Source organism: Vidua macroura, chromosome 1 (assembly GCF_024509145.1).
Source record: "Vidua macroura isolate BioBank_ID:100142 chromosome 1, ASM2450914v1, whole genome shotgun sequence".
Classification (NCBI taxonomy): domain Eukaryota; kingdom Metazoa; phylum Chordata; class Aves; order Passeriformes; family Viduidae; genus Vidua; species Vidua macroura.
In genome coordinates this window covers 9,732,127-9,753,336 of record NC_071571.1, presented here as the reverse complement: position 1 = coordinate 9,753,336, position 21,210 = coordinate 9,732,127, and the positions used below count along the sequence as shown (strand labels likewise).

Here is a 21,210-nt window from a genome sequence, read left to right as displayed (position 1 = left end):
GAGATGTCTGCTTCTTTCACCTCATTTTTAATCTCTGGCTGAGCCGTGAGTGTAGGACAACTGTTAATCTTCATGTTTATCCTAACAAAATAAGCATGGCCCTGAAAAGGATTGAATGCTGTCTTAGGCTGGTTTGCACTATGTATTTGTTAGCATACTTTCTGATATTGTTTTGCTATTTAATCCTCTGCTAAACAACTTCCATACTCAGTACAGTCCCCAGATCGTTGCAGGAACCATCCAATAAAGAAGTTACATGCAAACATTTTGGTTTAGAGGAGCAGGGGGAAAAGTGTAGCTATGTGGACAGGGGTGCTCCCTCTTTTTCCCCTACAGGAATAATGTTTCTGCATTGTCTAGATGTGGTTTGTGTTGTTTCTCTCAGTTCTGTTTTGTACAGTCCTTCTGCAGAAGCCATTCTGGCACACTCTGTGTTGGAGCCATGACCTGACCCAGTATGTCTGGATTGCCGTGGGGTACCTCCTGCAGATGCTTCTGTTTGGTGCCTTCTGGGGGAAAGGTGGGAAAGCTGGCAGTGGTAGGAGGGAGAGAGCAGCAGCAGGAATCCTTAGAAGCAGTTTCTGGCCCTTTTCTGCTTTCCAGCATCCTGCTCTGGTAGGAGGTATCCAAACCTTCCACTTCTGCTACTCCCAGAGCCTTCTAGATTTTAACTCTGGTACCTGTGCCCACGCTTTTCTAAGTGTGATACATCTGCAGAGTGCTTAACTAGGACAACTTGCACCTGAGAGAAGAAACTGAAAACATATCAAGTGAAACACCTCTCATTTGGGGTCAGTTTGTGAACTTTGGGAAATACATTGTCCATGGTAATTTTGTCTTTTGTCCTACCCCTGACACTTTATTAGTGGGACAAAAAAGGATGGGAGATAGAGCAGAGTATCAGCTCGGACTAAAAAGTCAAGCCCTCCCCAAAAGTATTCAGTTACAAAAATGTAAAAAGTGTTTTTCACCCTCCTTTCATTTAAAAACTAAGGTAGTGGTCAAGGTCCAAGCAAACCTAAGGGTGGATGGTTCAAAAATAATCGAAGATAGCCCATAACTTTGACAGTTACCCATGGCTGTTCAGCTTTTTCCAAACAGACGTCTATCCTCACTGCAGTGTGTTTTCTCAGTGTTTATTTTTCTAACTTCTGTAGAAAAATTTAAAATAAAGCTTATTATAGCAAGAACCAAATTCAGTTCTCTTACTAGAGAGCAAATGGCTGCAGCCAAAGAAAGCTTTTCTTAAATATTTTTGTTAGAAGAGAAGAGGAATTAGCTGGCAGCTGGCATTAGATTTTGTTCTCATATTTTCCAGTCTAAAGTAACTGGCAACAATTCCTCTTGCTCTGTATCATCTGTTTGCTGGACTTAATGACTATATAAGGCAACATGGCCTATGAGTTTACCAGTCTCATATTTCTGAGTAATTCATAAAGTTTTTGATCTTTCAAGAGTTCTTACATCTTATGAAACTTTCTATATACTGTATTTTGTTGTTGTTACCGTGAAGAAAGTGCTAAAAGTTTCATCAGCTTATTTTATAAGTCCAAATATGTAGGACATTTCAAGGGAGGGAAATATGTGCATTCTAATGTTTGAAGTAGTCTTTTAAATCTCTGAGTGTCAGTGCTAAAGAGAAGGTGGCACTGGATTAACAGTCAGGATTTGTGAGGTTTTTGCATATTTCTCACTATATTAACATTATGTATATTTACGAGATAGTTGGTTCTCAAAGTTTTAGTTATCATTTTACTTTTAGCATGAATTAGTGCATAGTTATTTTGGTTTGTTGTTCAGTTTTAGAAGTTTATATGGCTTATAGTTCTACTCTAAATGGGTAATTTTCAAAAGCTTGTTCAGTGGCACACTCAGAATTGAGGGTGTGTCCTAACCCAAACGTTTTCTCTTAATAAAAGCCAAAACCCTCCCAAATAAGACAAACACATAAAAATACTAGTGTTCCAAAAAGAACAATGGCTGGAAAACAGGATGTCTTCCAGGAAAAATGGGCAGCTCTTCCAAAGCTCTCATTTTCAGATTCACAGTTTTGCCTTCCACTTGCTGACTTGAGTACTACTCTCCTTCAACTCACTTTACAGATTGGTTCTGTCCTGTAGTTTTGATTAATTTTTATATCAGTTTAATTTCATTTAATATTGTCTGCCTTTGGTAAACTACATGCATCTAGAGCATGTAGGACTGTCAGGTTTGTGGAACACCTGGATAAATGCTGATGCACAGCTACTGTTAGAATAATATTTGTTAAGAATTAGTTTTGTTGCTTATGAAGTGAATGATTTGCACTGCTACTCAGCATACTTAAAATTTGCTACAACTTATATTTTTTTTCTCAGTGATTTTAGATTTTTGTAGCTTATGGGATGTTTTAAGGGCCATCACAGTTGATGTTTCTACAGTACCTTATTCTTTTTTTTCCCATTTCTCTTTTCATTCAATGCTGTTGTCGCTCTTTCACCAGTTTTGAAACTTCTGCTGCTGGAGGAAGCTGGCTAAGGGATGTGAGGTGGCACGATATTAAACACCATAAGAAACGCCCAGTTTTCTGTTCTAGATGTAATTTAGTTGCCAGCTCACTAAAGTCAAAAGAGTGTCAAGACTGGTGTGAGGGTGTGAACCAAAATGCAGTCTGGTAGAAGGGTAGGAAGGAGGAGAGGAGGTGGAGGGAATTGGCTTGAATGAAGCTATGAGTAGCTGACATTAGAGAACAGCAGGTGCACTGGATTTGTGCAAAGTCAACTGTGATCCTGCTTCTGGTCACTTAGCTCACTTGCCTGCTGTGTCTTTTACCCCCTCTTACCTCTTTAGCAGTTGTCTCATTGAAATCTTCAGAGAGTTACAACTGAAAAACTTTTAAACACCATTTCTGTGCAGAGATATGCTGAGTTTCCTATAGCAACCAGTGGGAATACTACAGCATCTACTCTCTGTAGTGTTGTTTGAGAGGTTGAGTTTATTGTGTATTTCCTGGGAGATACACTGGGTAATGTTACACATTAAATTATTGCAACAATGCCAGCACTTCTGTATTGTAGGTGGTGATGAGCTTTGCTCTACTAACAAAGAGATTGTACCATGTCTCTGTATGGCCATTCAAGAGTAACAGTAGAAGGAGAGCATGTTAGTCCCCTCCTTGTAATGCACTCCTGGGAAGAATCACACCTTATCCCATGGAATTGTATCCTCCTGGCCTGTAGGAGAGCTTAAGTTTTCCTACAAAAGTCTTACACTTCCATAACTCATTTAACAGGAAGTTGTTAATCAGTATTTTAAAATATGCTGTGGCTTCTCTTCTGAGAATTACTATTGTTTATGGCAGCCAAATCAAGCCACAAGGTTGGCAGTGTTCAGAGGCTGCTTTTTGTACTTGTGAACTTTATTTATGGCCCTGTGTATTCTACATTCCAGCATGTTTTTTTCCCTTTGTAAAAGTTTCTAGGGTCTTGAGAACACCCAATGTGTATAGAGATACTCATTAGTTTTTAGCCTATCTTTTCTTATTGGCTGAAGTTTATTTGTTTATTTTTTAATCTGATTTTTAATCTCTTCCAAAGTATGTGTTGCATTAGTTCTCAGTATAGAGCTTTGGTAAGATGTGAATTTCTTGGCTTTCAGGCAGATAATGAAATTTGTTTTCACTTCTCTGAGCAGAGGAAGAATTGTAAGAGGTTTGAGTAACAAGACACACAGACTACTTCATTGGAAAGTGGTGTCTGGAATCCTGCCTCTGTCCAGTGAGCTGGTTGGTAGAGTCTGCAAGGCACATCACCTCTCTCAATTGCAGTGTGTTGTGGAAAGACACCATCGTTTCTGGCTTCTGGCAAAATTTCATTCAGTTACAAATTCTGCCTGCAGTTTTTCCAGTGTTCTGGAAAATTTTTCTGTTAGTTCTGCTGCAGAGAACCAGCTGGCATTCTCTGAATTTAGCCAAACTAAGAGAATTATGCATTGCTTAAAATGGTGACAGAGGAGGAAATCATATTGTTAAGCTATTTTTTAAATATGGAAAGTTTTTAGGTTTAGTGCTTTATAAAAGATTCATCAACTGGGAGTCCTTTGCTTGCTTCCTTTTTCTCCATAGGACTCTTCAGTTAGTTATGATGGCAGCATTGCTGTAACTTCTGTCAGAATCACATGTTAGGGGATCCTGTTCTTCTCCAGCAAGTCATGGCATGGCAGTGCCCAAAATTCAGAGTGAAAACCCCTTGTTATTTTGCTGGACTGTGGCTGGGGGCTCCCTCCTGCTTATGAAGAAATTATTTGCCTCCTTTCTTCTCACTTTGCTGTGAGTGTGTCTGCTGTCACTGTTATTTCTCTACTTTTGCAGGTATAAGGATTTTTTTTTCTGAGTTGCCTTTTGGAAAACTCTTCTTAAATTGCAAACAGTGTATCTATTGCTGGTCTGATTATGTTGGGAAACTAAGTGCGGACTTGAAACAACTTCATTGAAAGGAAACGTGGGGTGAAGACAGGGGGAGATAGAACACTAAAAAAGCCAGAAGAGGAGAAAACAAAACAAACATTTCTCCCTAATACCTGTAGACTAAGATTACAGTGTGTGTTACTGCTGGGTGCTTCTGGTAGAACTGGAAAGGAAGCTCTGGGTGGGAAAATGCAACAAACTTTATCTGACAGGGGAATTTGCCTTTAAAGCCCAAACAGTGAAAGCTTGATTATGCCAGGAGTTTGAAGGCTCATATTCCTTCCAAAACATTTCATGGCTTAAGATTTATTTGCAAAGCTTTTTAAATAATCCTATAAAGTTCTTAGCTGTAGTAATGTTTTTTAATTTCTGAGCTTCAGCTTCAAGTGGAAGTAACATTTCTGAAATTGGTCTTTGTCTTTATTCCTGTACATTAGGTGGATGAAGAGAATTTCTGATATTATATGTATTTCTTGTCTAAATGACCACTCTTAGTAGCAAACAGCTCAGGTTTTTTGTGTCATTGTTTTTCCATGTTTCATGCTTTAAGGTCTGATGATGAAATGAATGGGTGGGCTTGTTTTTTAGCAGAGGTGTGTAATAATCAAATTATTGACAGTGAGGTTGTACCATAGGCCCTGTGTTGTTTCATAGGCTGTGTTGCAACCTTCTGAAATGCTTTTTAGTCACATCAATGCAAAGTGTCACTTCTCAGTGGAATCTCTTCAGTTGTTCTTAGTTTTCTTGTGGGCTGTGGCAGTTAATACAGAAACCACTGTGATAAATGTTTCAGTCCAGTGCAGGATATGTTTCTCAATGTTGAATTTCAACATGCATTGTGTTGCTCAATGCATTTATTCAGTGAAGTCTGTTTAGGAGACAGCAGAGGACTTACTGTGTTAATTGCTTTATTCAGTACACTGAACAAAATATGAAAACAAAAGGAAATGCAAATCTTTTCTCTCATGCTATTTTGCTGAAAACATCATTATGTAAAACTGTTAAATACAGGATGCAGGTATGAGCACCTCAGGGGGATAGGGACCACTTTTGGAAGGTATTTATGGTGTCCATTTGCTTCTATTTTGCCTATGAATAAAGAAAAAATAAATCATATAATAAACTGGGTTCTTTGTCTTAAAACAGTATAAAATTACTTCTTCTAGAAGCCAGGTAGACTGCATAGATTTTTAAAGCGTCTCATAATGTACAGTCAAAACTTGTGATTAGAACAAGAGAATTAGTCTGAATACTCAATTTGTGGTTAGTCTTATCAACTACTACCAAGCTACTTGTTTGGTTTATTACTTAAACTTCTGTGGGTTTGCATGATTGAGGAAGTAATATAAAACTGAAATTATTCACACTAAGTTGGACTTTTCATCCTGGTTCAATTATTTATATATATATATATATATATATATATATATATATATTTTCAGATTTAAGATGAGGAGGAGATTTGAGAAAATATACTAAAAATTTGCACAATTAATTTTCAAAGTGGAATGTGCTGAAATTATCTTAGTTTTCCTAAATGAAAATGTTCTGTGTTCTAGCTCATAGTTTACTTTTGTAGAACTGTACTACTAAAGCTTACATACCAATGTAAAAGAACCCATTTTGCAACAAATTATTTTCAATAAGGGTTTTTTTACATTTGGAAATTAAAAACTTCATAGCTTTAAATTGATAATTGTGTAGAAAAAAAAAAAAAACAGCACCTCAAAGAAAACAAAAAAGACTGTTCAGTATACAGTATGGGTTGTAGCTAAGACCTTATTCTCTTCTGAAAGGTATTACTTCCATTTAGCCTTGCTAGTATTCCATAAATAGACAAACATTAACCTTTTCTCACTAAAATAATGCTAGTACTCTAATAGAAAGTGGGCAAAACTAGTTGTAAATGAGGTACTTTAAAAAAGACATTGAATACAAAGTGATCCTGCAGCCAGTGATGGGTTTGTGCTTTCACCTAAAGAAGGAATCAGCCAAGAAATTTAGCAATCTCTGCAGAACTACTGGAGAGTCTTTTCACTTTAGATTCTTACAGTCTGGTTTCATCCATAACAAATGTAAATGATCAGGTAGATGGCTTAGTCTGAGTTTAGTTTCCCTCATATAGCCTGACTCTCTGTAGAGAGGGGATGTCTGAAACAGGATCTCTGACTTTCTGGAGAAACTACTGGGGGGAATTATTCCATGATGGGCAAAGATGGAAATTTTCTGCCCCAAGGAAGATGACTCCTACCCCATCTGCAGATTTGCAGCTGTGGAACAGATTTGGGGCCAGTGTAGCAGAGGAGGGCCTGGGAGCATCCAAGCCAGCAGAGCCTGAACTGCACTGAAGCACCAGGAGAAAGGGGAGGTGGTCATTTCTGAGAGACTCTTGGCCCCATGTGCCATCCTGACCTGTTTTCTCTTGAGGTTTGTGCTTGCCTGGACCTCAGGTTCAGCATGTTGTCAACTGTTACAGCCCTCAAACCATTACTCACTGCTGCTCTTTCCTGTGGGGATCAACACCACTTCCAGGGGAGATCTGGAAAGCATGAAAGGTGACTGCAGCATGGCTCTGGAGGCAGTTCAAGGGCACAGGGGCTCAGGTGGTGAGCTCCATCCTGCTGGTAAGGTTGAAGAGACAAGAAAGTGATTTGGAGTAGCCAGGAGAGAGTCATGAACAGGAAATCATGGAAGCCAAACCAATAACCCTCTGTGATCAGAAGTTTGGCTTGGTGGATGAGGGAAGAACAATGGATACAGCTGACCTTGACTTCAGTAAAGCTTTTGACACAGCCTGCTACATCCTTGTAGGTAAACTGCTAAGAACAGAGTAGATAAATGGACAGCTTGGTTGAAAAGTGGCTAAACTCTTCAGGCTCAGTGAGTTGTGGTCAGCAACATGAAATTTGGCTGGAGGACCATCAGTAGTGATTTACCCCAGGGTAAAACCTGGGGCCAGCACAAATTCATGGCTGTCCTGGATGGTGGGACAGAGTGTGCTCTCAGCAAGTTGGCTTGCTTAAAACTGGAAGGAGTGCTTGATAGACCTGATAGTTGTACTGCTATTTAGAGGGACCTTAACAAGCTGGAGAAATGTGACAACAGAAATCTCATGAAGTTCAACAAATGGAAATGTAACATCTTGTGCTTAGAGAGGAATAACCCTGTCTCCCATGTCAGGCTGGGAGCTGACTGTCTGGAAAGCAGCTTTGCTGAAGAAGATGAGGGCTGTTCAGTTGGACAGAAAGGGGAAGAGAAGTCAGAAATGTGCACTTACGGCAAAGAAGGACAACAGCATCCTGGGCTGCAGTAGGAGAAGTGTTGCCAGCTGGTTGAGGGAGATTTTTCCATTCTCCACAGCACTGGTGAGGCACATCTGAAGTGCAGTGTGGGGTTCCCCAATACAACAGAGATAGGGACGTGCTGGAATAAGTCCAGTGAAGGGCCACAAAAATAATGAAGGTATTGGGCATCTCTCATGATATCCTGCTCCAGTCCCTTAATCATCTTCATGATGCCCAGAATAGCCTGAGCCCTGTTTATGGCAAGGGCATGGTGCTCATGTAGATTCTTGCAGTAGGTCCCATGATGTGTGTTGTCTTTTGTTCTGGAATACCTGGTTATTACATCTTACTTTTTTCATTGAAAGAATAATGATTTTCTTTTTCCCTGCTTAATTATTTGTTACAGGCAGGTCTGGTAATATTGTTCATAGGTAACATTGTTGAAATATTTTCACCATTACAAAAGTATATTAAGTAACAGTACTCCTTATATGAGTTAATCTATTATGTGTTATCTTTACTGGAAGTATTTGCAAAGGAAATCACTAATTAAACTATTAATAGATCCTTTGTAAAAGAATGGTATGTGCTATTCTTAAAAAAGAAAGTGAAGGTAGGATGATGATTCTTGTCTGTTTGTGAAAATATACAACATTTGTTCTTGTAGCGGTTTGTTGTTTTGTTTTAGCATTTAGCTGAACCACCACAATTAGTTTCTTAACTGAGGAATATCAAAATCCTTTTCTCATGCAGTTAGATTAGATGAGTTTGACTGCGGTAACTGGATGGGTTTGGATTTATTTCTTGCTTAAATACTCTGGTAATTTCTGTGAAGTTAATTGAAATCATTAAATGAAGAGAGAACTAAGGGAACTCAGGTCTGTTGGTTTTGTTATCTAGAATTAGAATATTATAGGATCAAAAAGGATGTTTTATATTAGTTTTTAATGTCAGCAATCTTGAAACAGAATAGGTACCTTTGTACAGCATAATATTCTGCAAAGATTTTCAGTGAAGAAAGTATGCATAACATAGCAATGAGTTATCCCTTTTAATTATTTCTGAGGATTTTTCTCACTTTGGTACTTAATCCTGTTGATGCCTTTTTCTTTATCAGTGATAGAATGAACTTGTGCCTTGAAAACAGCCTCTTATGTTTGCAAGCTGTTATCACATCTTCCTGCCACCTTCTTAATCCCAATTCTTCATTCTTCTGTTGCCTCTGTCTTCTAGATCTCTTATTTTCCTGGTCTCATGTGGGTTTCTTTTTCAGTTTATTATAATTTGCAAATTCATGTTAATGACTGTTCATCTGTAACAGGTCTGTGGTGACTCCAGAAGTATTTCTCCAGAAAATAGAACCACATTTCATTATTCTATGTGGGTTGTACAGAGTAGGTCCTGTGTATTTGTGTATATTGGGGGATGTATATTTATTTATATGAATGGTGGAAGAGGGGGTAAGAGAATGGTGAAACTTTTTATAGCTTTTAAAAAATGTGTCTAAAAAGTCTTAAGAATGGAAGAGGGTTGTTTTGTTTGTTTGTTTAAGAAAATCCTGGAAACAGCCTAATTCTCTATGGATCAAAATCTATAACTATTGTGTTTATTTCTTCAGTGTTACAAATTCTAAGCTGCTTTTCTTTATTTTTTTTTCCTGTCCATCCCATCCCGTTCCCCCCCCACACCCCTCCCCCCCGCCTTTTCTCTGCAATTTACAGCTTTTGGAAATTAACTGGACTGGACTGACCAATCTTCTGGATGTTCCAGGACTGAAGTGAGTATACCTAAAACACTGTTTGATATATCTGCACCCCAATAAAGCCCAGAAAATCTCAAGACCATCAATTGGATAGTTTCTAGGTTAGATGACTCTGAGCATTTAACTCTTAATATAGAATTGTATGAAATTGCTCAATTTGCAGAAAGTAGTGATTTCTCCACAAGTCAAAGTATGCCAAAAGTATATCTAGTAGGTCTTGTTAAAAATACTTAGAAAATATAATTTGTAATATACTTCTTTTAGTGTTCTCAGCCTTTCCAGTATCTTGTGAATTTTGTATCTGCCATCTCCTATGACAGCAGGAAGACACAGAGCCTTCTTTTCATGCCAGTGGGTTCATGACATTTTGGTTCTTGGCTTTGTATGCCAGTCCATCTCTATTTGCTTGTCTAAAGATCGTTAAAAATACCTTAAGATTATTCAAATTAAATACAGTTTCTAATATTGTCAAGTGTTTACTTTTGAAGCTTTCAGTTTATTATGTGAAGATCAAGTGGAGTAGCAAAAACATTGACTGTATATAGCTATAAAATAGCTTAGCTTATTCAGAGCTTTTCCTAATACCACATGATAAAATCCCAAATTAAAAAGCATCAATAGAGGTGCAAATCAGGCTGCTTTCAGTCATTATAAACCTGATAAAGTTAAATCCATTAATATATTCATATTTATCAGGATTTAATAGTTACCCAGGGGCTTTTTAATATGGAGACAATGGCAAAGGAGATAATGGCGGATCTGATACACACTTGGATTTTGTGACTACCCCTTTTATTAGATCCCATACTCTCAAGAGTTGGCTGACTCCAGAATTATTTTTTATTGTTTCAAAACAGGAGTTTGAATTTAGGTATTAAATTAATCCCCTAGTAATAAATTACATGACTGAAGTGGATTTTGCTTTCCTTAGACACGTGAAGTCATTGCACGGAATCCCAGCTGAACAGTTTGAAATTAGAACTTGCATTAAGTAGGTTAATGGCTCCAAGAATTGCTCATGTTTCAAGCCTGCTTAAGACTGTCTCTGAGGAAAGAGGTTTCCTTGATGAGTGAGAGAAAATGGCTTCCAAAATACAGCTCCTGAGTAATAATTCCCCTTTTTGATATAACATGACTAAATTTACATTTAGTACTTAACTTTACTAGACTCCTGAGACTCACATCCTGCTACATATTTGCCTGACTGCAAACACAAAACCTCAGATGTAAACAAAGTCTCACTAAATATCTCAAGTTTATGGTTTCCAGAGCAACCAAACTTGGCCACATATGCACAAACCAGTGCCATCCAGACGTGGTATAGTTTCTATAGTAACTGTAACTGGGGTGACTCATGCTCTGCCTTGCCAAGAGGTTTCTTTAGTGCTGTATTTGTTTTTCTTATCTGTATAGATAAGTTGTGTATTTTGGTCTGACAAGTTGACATATTGTAGTTGTTATAAACAATGATGAACAAGAGATTGCTGCCACCACAGGTACCTTTATAGTCCTGTGGCTGTTGGCTGCACACTAAAGTGCTTATTTGTACTGTTTGCAAATGTCTTCTGCTAATTGAATTTCAGCATTAGCTGCTGGAAGCTTCCCTGTCAGCTGTTAACAATTTTTTCATTACTTTTCCTGTATGACTCCACAAGGAGAAGGACACACAAGTAATTCATATTCCATCGTTAGTATAGCTTGTGGAGAGGTGGAATTAAAATCTCCGTGTGAGCAGGAGCCAGGCTGTGAGAATATTTAGGTGCTTTCAGGAGGGGATGTGGATGATGGGAAGATGTTGGGGTTGCTTGAGATTCAGTGAAAACACTCAATGCAGTCAGAAATGTGCTGTCTCTGCAGTATGAATAAAGATAGCATAGGAAAAATACACAGCTGATAAAAATTTAGTAGAGCTAAGTAGAGAGCAATACAAAAGAGTAGGCAACTAAGAATTATTTTTCTGCAGTGAAATTGAGCTTTTGAAGACAGTTTAATAAACTAAATGAAACATTGCACACTTCTTTCATTTTTTGAACTGAAAAAATAATTGTACATAGAATCATTGCCTAAAGTTTTATGATCTTAGGAAGCTGTTTTTAATGATGCATCAACATAAGGGTTTATATTAATGCATCTTTCTGTTGCTTGCAGTGTTTTGTCTCTGTTTTCCATAGATCAGACCACTTACTTTAGTTAACAAAAAATGCAAAAGATTGTCATTTTTGCCTTGTATTCATAAAGAATACTTTGCATCCAAGAGTACCCCAGCTGGCTGACGCTAGATGAGATTTAAACAGCTTGAAAGCATCGTGTAGTTATAGAATTAATATAATTCATTAGTTAATTGCATACAGTCTTCAGTCTTCTTTTTCAGATCCCTGTATTTAAATGTAGGGTATCTGCTACCTTCTAGGAGACCAGTTTCTCTGTGTACTTGGTGAAACTTCATTAATGCCGCCTCATTTTTCTCAGGTGTTTTTGTGAAATTCAAGTGGTAATGTTGGGATAAAATTATGAGACTGACCTCTGGAACCAGAGTTGGGGTTTGGTTCTGGCATAAAGGATTGTGAGTCCTCCCAGTGCTTGGGCTGTGTTTCTTTCTCTTATTTAAGGAGATTTGCTGTAGCTCTATTTGAACATTAGTCAGTCTCTGAATCTTTTTCTGGTCCAGAGCAGGTTTATTTATGCCTGCGATCACATAAAGGATCTTAAGGATCTGTGATCTCAAGGAAGAACTGGAGAAGATCAGGGCAGCCTTTCTTTCAAGGCAGCTCTGATACTATTGCTTTCCTTGCATGGCTCCTTTGCTTTCTGTCAGTTGGTTTTCTCCATTATTTATCTGTTCTTAAGGGACTGAGCATAAAGGCAGAGCTTTCTCTTCCTGACAAGTAGGGACACTAACAAAAGCAGGAACAAAAAATCTTACCTGATCTCTGTACTAGAGTTTTGTCATTAGGCTTGTATTTTGAAAAGTGTGATTGTTGCATGTGTAGTTACCATCATTTCAGCTTGGGTTTGGTTTTTCTTTTCCTTTTAATGTTAAGACTGGTTGAGATGTTTATCTTCAATTTTTTTGTCACCTCTTAACAAAATAATGATTTCTATTTTCTTGGCTCATTTCAGAGAGTTGAGCATACCTAAACTGAAAGCTAGATGTTTGGCATAATGAAACGTGAAAGTTTGAAAAGCAATATGTTAAAATGATAGCTAAGTGAAGCTACTCTTCAGATAACATGATTATCTTGTAGTATTTGTCTTAAGATTTGCTGAAACTGAATTTCTAGGATTCACATAGAATGACAACCTCTGTAAATGTGATTGGAAAAGCTCTGCACGAAGGGGAGGGGAAGGAAGACTCTTTAGGGTACATGTGAATTAACTCAGAAGCAGAGAGGAAATTTTTTTCCTCTGAGCAGTATCTTAATATTATCCACTGTTTCTTCTTTCTAACCAGAAGCCTGCACAGACCTGTCCATTGATTTTGATGCAGCCTTGAGCTCCTTCTGTTCCTGTTGCTCTGAGTACCATTACAAAGTCAGCCATGTTCCATCATGTACTGTAGTTACCTGGATTTACAGTGGAAGTGGGCAGCCAAGGGGTTGCAGGCTGTTCAGGTTGCAAATCTCTGGCATGAACATCACCGTGCATTTCTAGTGGGCCAGATTGCATTTAATGGGTTTGTTCTGTTGCCCATCTCTAGCATAATGTTAATTGCTCACCACTACATTTTCTTTCCAAATGAAACTGTAACACATATCATGTTTCACTGCAGCTTTTGTGTTTTTATATGCTAGCTCCTGGGTCAGAGCTATTCCCAGCTTCAGATTCAGTCTTGGAAAACTTCAGAAGGCTCACACACAAGCGCTTCATCCAAAAAATGTTTTAAGTAATCAAACATTATTTGCATCTTGATTTCACAAAGACTGTAAAAAGGGAATAATGGAGTGTATTTAGGAGGAGAAACTGCAGCTCCACCAGCTTTAGTGAGAATGTACCTCTGCAGTTCAGAGTATCTCAAGTATTGTTGTAATTACCTCTCCAAACCTTTGTACATCCTCCTGGGATGTCCTGGGGACTTGCGTTCCATGTTCTGTCTTATGCCTGTGCAGGCAGTGTGTGGAACCAGTGCTATTGGTCTGACAATGATTTGTTGTCAGCTCAGACCTGAGCTGGGTGACCTTGTTGCTTAGGAAATTGTTCTCTGCTCTGTGTTTGTGGAGGGGTGTGGGGTTGGGTTTTACGTGATTCATTACCAGGGTGGTTGCACTGCCACTCCCTTTTCACTGAACAAAACCAGTTTTGCTTCCCTAGGCTATGTTTTACTCTGCCATGAGCTTGTGTTCTGTGTGTGTGTGGTTTAAGTGATGGTCCTCCCAGCTCAAGAGGACAAGTGGTTTCATAACAATACAGGAATGGGTAGCCAAACTTGCAAGGACAGATAAATCATTATTGAAGTACAAAAGTAATTAAATAGTTACCATCTGCTTGGTTATACACATTAGAGGCAAGAGCACTTATGCAATAGCCTTTTACCCAGGCTGGTTTTAAAAGGCAAGGGTGAGGGAGAAATTTGGCCGTGGCAGGGAAATGGGAACTTTATATTCATCCCTGTGGTTTCTGCTGTTCAGTGTCAGCTGCTTCCACCTGGTGGCTATTTGGGCAAGAACCCATTATTTTAAGTTTACAAACCAGATGTGTCTTCTGCTCTCCCAGAAAGGCAAATATTTTCTCCATTTAGGTTGTTAAGCAGCAAAAGGAATATTTTTTTGAAGTAACTGAGGATTCTTTTCTCCAACAGTGGCTTATCAGATACAATAATACTGGATATCATATCCAACTACTTGGTCCTTCCAAACAGAATTACAGTCCCCCTCGTCAGTGAAGTGCAGATCGCTCAGCTGCGGTTTCCTATACCAAAGGTAAGCAGGTTTCTGTTAACAGTAATAGTTGGGCATTTAGTTTCTTCTGTAGTTACTGTTCAAGGCAATCTGGAGGAATTTTGAAATACAACTACTGCACTGGTACAAGTTGCTGTGAATTCAATCACTGATAATAACTGATTTAATTTATAAACAGTTTCTGTGAAGTTAATGTTTCAAAAGAACACCATGAAAGAGTTATTTATTTATTTATTTATTCTCTTTGTTGGAATCTTAAACATATTACTTTTACAATCATTAGATTGCTACAATCTATTTTAACTGTATAGATTAAAAAAAAAGTAGCATGTGTTTTATATTATCATGGAAAATTACTATTACTATGCTTCACTAAACAGTTGTTGCTATATTTTGCTACTCAGTTCCAGAAACTTGGTATTTATTGATGTAACTGGCATGTTTCTGATGGCTGATGACAGTTTTTCTTTCCAGGAGTCTCTTGAATGCTAGGTCTGTTGAGTGTGTGGATCATCACTGATATTTTCTATTTACAGTATGTCCAAAATAAGATTCATGTTAAGGAAATGGCAATGGAAATTATAAAACATCTTTGTGTAAATTGTGATGACATGGAAGCTTTCAGATTACTATACAAACTCATCTTCTCCTTTTTCAGGGTGTTCTAAGAATACACTTTATTGAAGCTCAGGACCTAGAGGGGAAAGATACTTACCTAAAAGGGATTGTCAAAGGAAAGTCAGATCCTTATGGAATCATCCGTGTGGGCAACCAAATTTTCCAAAGCAAGGTCATCAAAGAAAATCTCAATCCAAAATGGAATGAAGTTTATGAGGTATAACCAAAAAAATACCTTGTTGTATGTTCTTCTGTACAGAAGAAGCAAAAGAAGAGATATTCTCTTTCTTTTGTTAAATAGGTTATTTTGGGAGTGTCTTAAGGAGCATCTTGATATCTCCCTCTAGAAGCCCAAAGTTCTGTAACAAAACAGAAGTTCTTCCTTTATTTATTTATTTGTCTAGACTGACCATCAGTAATTCTGAAATAGTAGTTTGGGCTTTTAGAGCCAACATTGATAAGTTTTATCTGAAAAGCTCTTAAAATTGCTCTAGTCATTAAATTGCAATTTTTTAAAGCATATGCTTACTAATGTATTTTATTGTACAAAGGTACTGTAGCTCAGTGCTTTACTGTTATTATGCCATTTAACCAAGCTGGTCAGTTTTACTGAACTCTCACTGAACTTCCAGGCCTTAGTGTATGAACATCCAGGACAGGAGCTAGAGATTGAGCTCTTTGATGAAGATCCAGATAAAGATGACTTCCTGGGAAGGTAAATGTTATGAAGAATATGTTTGTAGGTATCGGAAAGAGATTGAATGTTGTCATTTTTCTTCAATTATTATTTTTATTTTATTGCAGTTGTTCTGCTATCTAATTGTATTTATAAATAAATTATCTTGGTAGTAAGTAATTCCCTAACTACTTCATGTATGTAAATACATTTATATACAAATGTGCTTGGGTGTGTATATACACATCTATATGTTTACATCTTTTCTGAAAAAAAATGATGAATATTGTGGGTACCCAGAATTGTGCCCTAACTTTTTTAATGTTTGTGAACTAGCACTAAGTCTTAATTCTTTCTTCAGGCAAAGTTAATATAGTTTTATAACTCTGTATCTTTTTCATCTTCATAGCTTCTAAATGACTGTCTCAAGTTTGTTTTTCCTCTTAAGAGCTGATCTTAACTATTTGATTAAAGAAAAAAAATTTACTGTAATGCTTTCACAAACATGACTCACTCTTTGACTCCATAGGCCATAGGTGTTTACTCATAAACATTTCAGGGGTCTAGCCAGCTTCTTTCTCCAGTAATTTGTCACCTTTATTTCTTGCAGAGTTTTAGAACTTCCCATTGTTGCTTTCCATACAGAGTACAGCTCCCTTGCCTTTTCAGCTCCTTCTCTCTTAACAGGAGCAGCAATACCTACTTCTCATTAAAATAAAGAAGTAGGAAGTAGGAAAAGGTTTCTTTTTCTTTGCACTTCCCTAATCTTACACTGAAGTGATGGTGGGAGGAAGTGAGATAATGTGTACATCAGTACTAATAAAATAAAAAGCCAGACAAATGTTCCTGTGCTGGCATGCAGATGTCTGCTCTGCTTAATTTTTATCAGATTCATTCCCTGCTACATTTTTAGCTTGTGTGAACTAGAACTCTCCCAGGCACTGCCAAAGCATGAATTTGGTCATAACATATGTCCAGGTGCCATTTCCAGTGGGTCTTTGGATGTGCTCTGTTTTGAGAGTTAGGTCATAAATATGTGAGTTACATTGTGCCAGTTGCCCTGTGGTTACAAAATGGGCTCTAGTGTAGGCATTTCTCTGAAATCCTGCACTCATCTTTGCTCAGCCATTTCATTCCCTGCTCCTTCTTTTCTTAGGTGCTAAAAGCATAGTACTCTGCTCTTTTGATCTCCGTGGTGGATACTCAGCAAGCACAGGGTGGTGCTTGAGTTCTGTGCTAGATCTTTTGTTTCTTGGCTAAAATACTACTTCTTTTTCTCCATTTTTCTAGTCTGATGATTGATTTAATTGAAGTTGAAAAGGAGCGTCTTCTAGATGAGGTAATCAAGTTCAGTAAGTTTTGGTTTAACAAGGCCCATATGTTGCACATCTAGCTGTTCTTGGATTGCTTTTTCCTGGGCATAGTTCCTGTATGTGCATGAATAACCCTAATGCTGTAGAAACAGATGTCCTGATGATCAGTACAGTGGTTTAAAAGATATCTAAACTGGTGAAATCTGAAAAATAATTACATTCTTTGTTGGTTTTGGAGTTTTAAGGTTACTCCTATGCAAATGCAAAAAATAGTAACTTAGATATTTGGTGAGAAGGTTTTTTTGCAAGAGAATAGTTAATTGCTGGGTGGACTAATTTTTGTCCTATATCTAAGAGAGATTTTATAGGAACATTGTGCAGGGCTTGTTTTCCCAGAACATCTTTACAGACCTTTAAGAATTTTCTTGGTATTTTAAATATGCTTTTATCATATAATGTAGAGGTTTGTCTTGGTGGTTTTATCATTCTGTGTTGTAATACTTTATGCAAAATACGGCATTTTAATGGATCAGATCTTTCAGGTTATGTGGACTTCACCCATGAGACATTCTTAGCAGATGTTAGTGCTTCCTAAATGTCCTGAAGAACCAATTGCAGTCATATATTTGTTTGCCAGATTATTTCACATTACTTTGTTTTACTTTCAGTGGTTTACTTTGGATGAAGTGTCCAAAGGAAAGTTGCATTTAAAACTGGAATGGCTCACATTGATGCCAACTGCTGACAATCTAGACAAGGTATTAAAGGAACACATTATTTTCATTCTAATCTTAATTGTTTTGTTGTGACTTTTTTGTTTATTTGTTAAATATGTAACCAGTTTTCTAGCTGCTGTGAATTTGGAGAAACCTGTAGCTTTAGTCGATGCTCTCTGTCTTTAGAAATCTCAAACCAGTCATAAGTGTCAATGGTTTAAATGAGATTTCCAAATGCTTTTGTGGTTCTCTTCTTTTCTCTTAATGTTACTGTTTGAGAATGTCTGCTAACATTTCATTAGTTTGGGAGATAAAGCTGGATATGATACTACAATCTGTCCAATCTAAAAAAAAAAAAAAAAAGTAGGAAATGGGGTGCAAATTGCCACACAAATGGTTTTGAAATGTCTGTATGAGTCTTGAAAACTTACTTTTTATGCTTCAGGCTCTGAATTTGTGAATGTTTGCTTTTTGGGAGATGGTTTTTTGGGGTTTTTTTTGGTTTTTTTTTTTGGGTTTGTTTTTTTTTTTGTTTTTTTTTTTTTCCCAGAAATGGGACAGAAATAGTAATACTTGGTTTCCAGAAAGGCTTACAGTGTGTTTTTGTTTTAGGTGCTAACAAGCATTAGAGCTGATAAAGACCAAGCTAATGATGGGCTTTCATCTGCATTGCTTATTCTGTATTTGGACTCAGCAAGAAATCTGCCTGTAAGTTACGTTCTCATGGATGCCCTTTTGTCACAGAGTCTCTTGGGTACTCCCAGCATGTCTTGCTTGGTAGTGTGACACACTGCTTTACTAACACACATTGTGCCATCTTCTCTATAATTCCTCTCCTTTCAAGACGTGTAATGTAAGGTCCACTTTTTTAGTAGCATAGTATTTAGCTATATATTTAATAAAACATTCTTTAATCAGTGTGGTTTTTCTTTAAAGAATGCTCCTTTCCTGGACTTGAAAGGCTGCATGTTTTTATTACATGATGTTTTCCATAAATTATATGGGATTAGCATGAGGAATTTTAAGGAACTAACTGGGAAAAAACCCACTTCCCTAAGTTCAGGTAAACTTGCTTGTTTTGGCTTAGGGTATTGCTGGACATCTGAAGGTACTGAAGTCCTCACCATGAAATCAGTACTCTGCAGTTGATGTTAGTGTCAGAATACTTGTACAAGATTTCTATCAGATTGTTTTTTGCAGGGTGGGTTATTTGCTTGTGCAAAACATAGAAATAAATCATGTTCTCTCTCTGTATGGATTTATCCTATTGGACTGTGAAATAACTTGTTTTGGAGTTTATTTCAGGTTAGTAAAGTACTGTTCCTGGTTGTAATTGATAGCAGTAATAAAGTTAACCCTACCATAAAGAGATATGTGAAACTTAACTGAGTTTGCTGGTTTTCAGCATTGCTATTAGATGAGAAGTTCTGGAAGTGATGACTAAAATATTAATCAGAGAATACAGTTTTCAAGCTTTGGATTTTTTGCATGCATTTTGCAGATTTGTCTGCTGAAATTTAAGTTAAAATTAAGTTAAATCAGAGAGGTAACAAATGAAACCTTAGTAGCCCAAACAATTTACAAGACTGACTAGTGATTTCATGTCTGTTTCAGGGTGTATAGAGCAGAGGTTGGAAGTAGTATTTCTAGGCTATTTTAAAAGCTAAGAGGACTCATTTGGAATAGATCATCACGTTTCCTTTTTAACCTCACTGTATATTGAATTTAAGCAAACACAGTAACTTAGCAGAAAAAAAATAGAATTACTACAGTATAGAGTAAGCAGGAACAGAATAGAAATATGATGTGCATAGCATCAGTTTCAGAGAACTGCAACAGATAGAAAAAGTCTGTCTGCCATCTGTTTTGTGTACTAGATTCAATTGAACCAATTTATGTATCTTCTTGTTCAACTACTGAATTTTACTGAAATAGCTACAAAGTTAATGTTTGGTAAAACACACTAAAGCCTCTTACTTAAAATAAATGGTGTAAAGTTCTCTCATACACCAGTTCTAGTCTTTTCCACATAGCTCTGATTCTCTATGTTACATTCTCCAGCAAATGCTCCGAGGCTCTGTCATAAATTAATTTTTTTGTTTTAAACAAGCATTCTTTAACATTGTCTCCCTCTTTTGGGAAGATGAGGTTGCAGGTCTCGAGTTCTGCCTATTTTTGCAGACAGTATTTTAATTTTGGTTCATTTAATCAGCGGATCTCTAAACTCTAGGGCACAGAAAGGGGGAGTTCTTTGCACAAAGCAGAACAGTTAGGAAATTTGGGAACAGCATCCTGAATTTCCTATTGCTGCATCTGATATTCTGTCTACAGTAAATAATTGCCTCGGTGGGCTGAGAATGATGGTCATAGTGTGGGACCTGTTTAATCCTCGTACGTTTTTCTTCCTCTACCAGCCCAGAAAAGCAGTTGCAACAAATGACTCAATATTTAACTTCAAGTAATTTTCTTTCCATTGTTGTAAAGAATATAATAGAAAGTAACATGGAACAATTGCAAATTCCATGTACAACTTTACTACAAAAGAATAATAGGACATTGTGTTAAATCAAATTTTCCAAAACCAGAGACTGAAAGGCTTCACAGTTATGTCAAATAGGGAGGAAATGCCATGGGAATACTTTTTTATGCAGGAGAACTGAAAAGGTTCCTGTACATTCCAGAAAGACAATGTCATGGAACTTCTACATGAACTGCAGTTAATTGTGGTAAATAGAGCTTTTTTATGGCCATAGGATTCTAATATGGAGCAACATTTACAAGACTAAACATGACATTTGTTGGTTTCTCATGTTTTGCTCAAGTTCAGTGGTAGGGGTTATGTAGAGAAATAGCAAATTAATGTCTTGGATTGCTTGTATTTATGGAGAAGAGAGAATTCAAAGAGAATGGTTAAAATTACACTGACTCATATTAATAGTATGAAGACTTTTGTGCAACATTTAACATTACACTGAAATGTTTTTTACATGAATAATTACCTTTTATTACCTTGAAAATTGCCTTAAGTGAATGCTTATCACTGGTACATTTTAGGTCATGCCTTCAGCCTTGTTTTGTTTGAGTTATAGTGTTGAGTTACCACAACACAGGCATTTTGCATCATAGTTGTGAGTTTCTGGCACACTGGGATGATTGATCTGGAAAAGAAATAGAAATGGTGTAGAAGACTGGTGTCTAAGTTAGTAAACATTAGTTGGATCTGCCATATAAATCTGAACTACCAAGAGTGAGCCTGGAAAGTGGGTTAATATAATTGAGTAATTAATAAAAAAATAAAATTCAAAAAGCATTCCACCTTGCTGTGCTACAGAAAGTCATTGAATGGATGAAACTATTTGTAATGACAAATATTTACTTTTTGTTACCTGCTGTTTTCTCTGGAATCCTTTGACTATTTTCCTTAACTTTTCTGTGTAGTAAAGCTGCTTATGCATTCATTCTGCCACAATCCCATCACTCTGCTTTCTCCTTCCATTTCCAT

At 37.1% G+C, this 21,210-nt stretch overlaps 1 protein-coding gene across 2 annotated transcripts in view; it reads left to right on the top strand.

Annotated features, from left to right (window-relative positions):
* ESYT2 (extended synaptotagmin 2) overlaps positions 1 to 21,210 on the top strand; it is an 80,531-nt gene that overhangs the window by 41,068 nt on the left and 18,253 nt on the right. For both annotated transcript variants that reach the window (XM_053981931.1, XM_053981940.1), the window contains exons 7-13: positions 9,450 to 9,505; positions 14,286 to 14,406; positions 15,044 to 15,220; positions 15,636 to 15,718; positions 16,970 to 17,018; positions 17,661 to 17,750; positions 18,321 to 18,416. In XM_053981931.1, the coding sequence (XP_053837906.1) occupies positions 9,450 to 9,505; positions 14,286 to 14,406; positions 15,044 to 15,220; positions 15,636 to 15,718; positions 16,970 to 17,018; positions 17,661 to 17,750; positions 18,321 to 18,416 (672 nt within the window). The remainder of the gene's footprint in view (positions 1 to 9,449; positions 9,506 to 14,285; positions 14,407 to 15,043; positions 15,221 to 15,635; positions 15,719 to 16,969; positions 17,019 to 17,660; positions 17,751 to 18,320; positions 18,417 to 21,210) is intronic.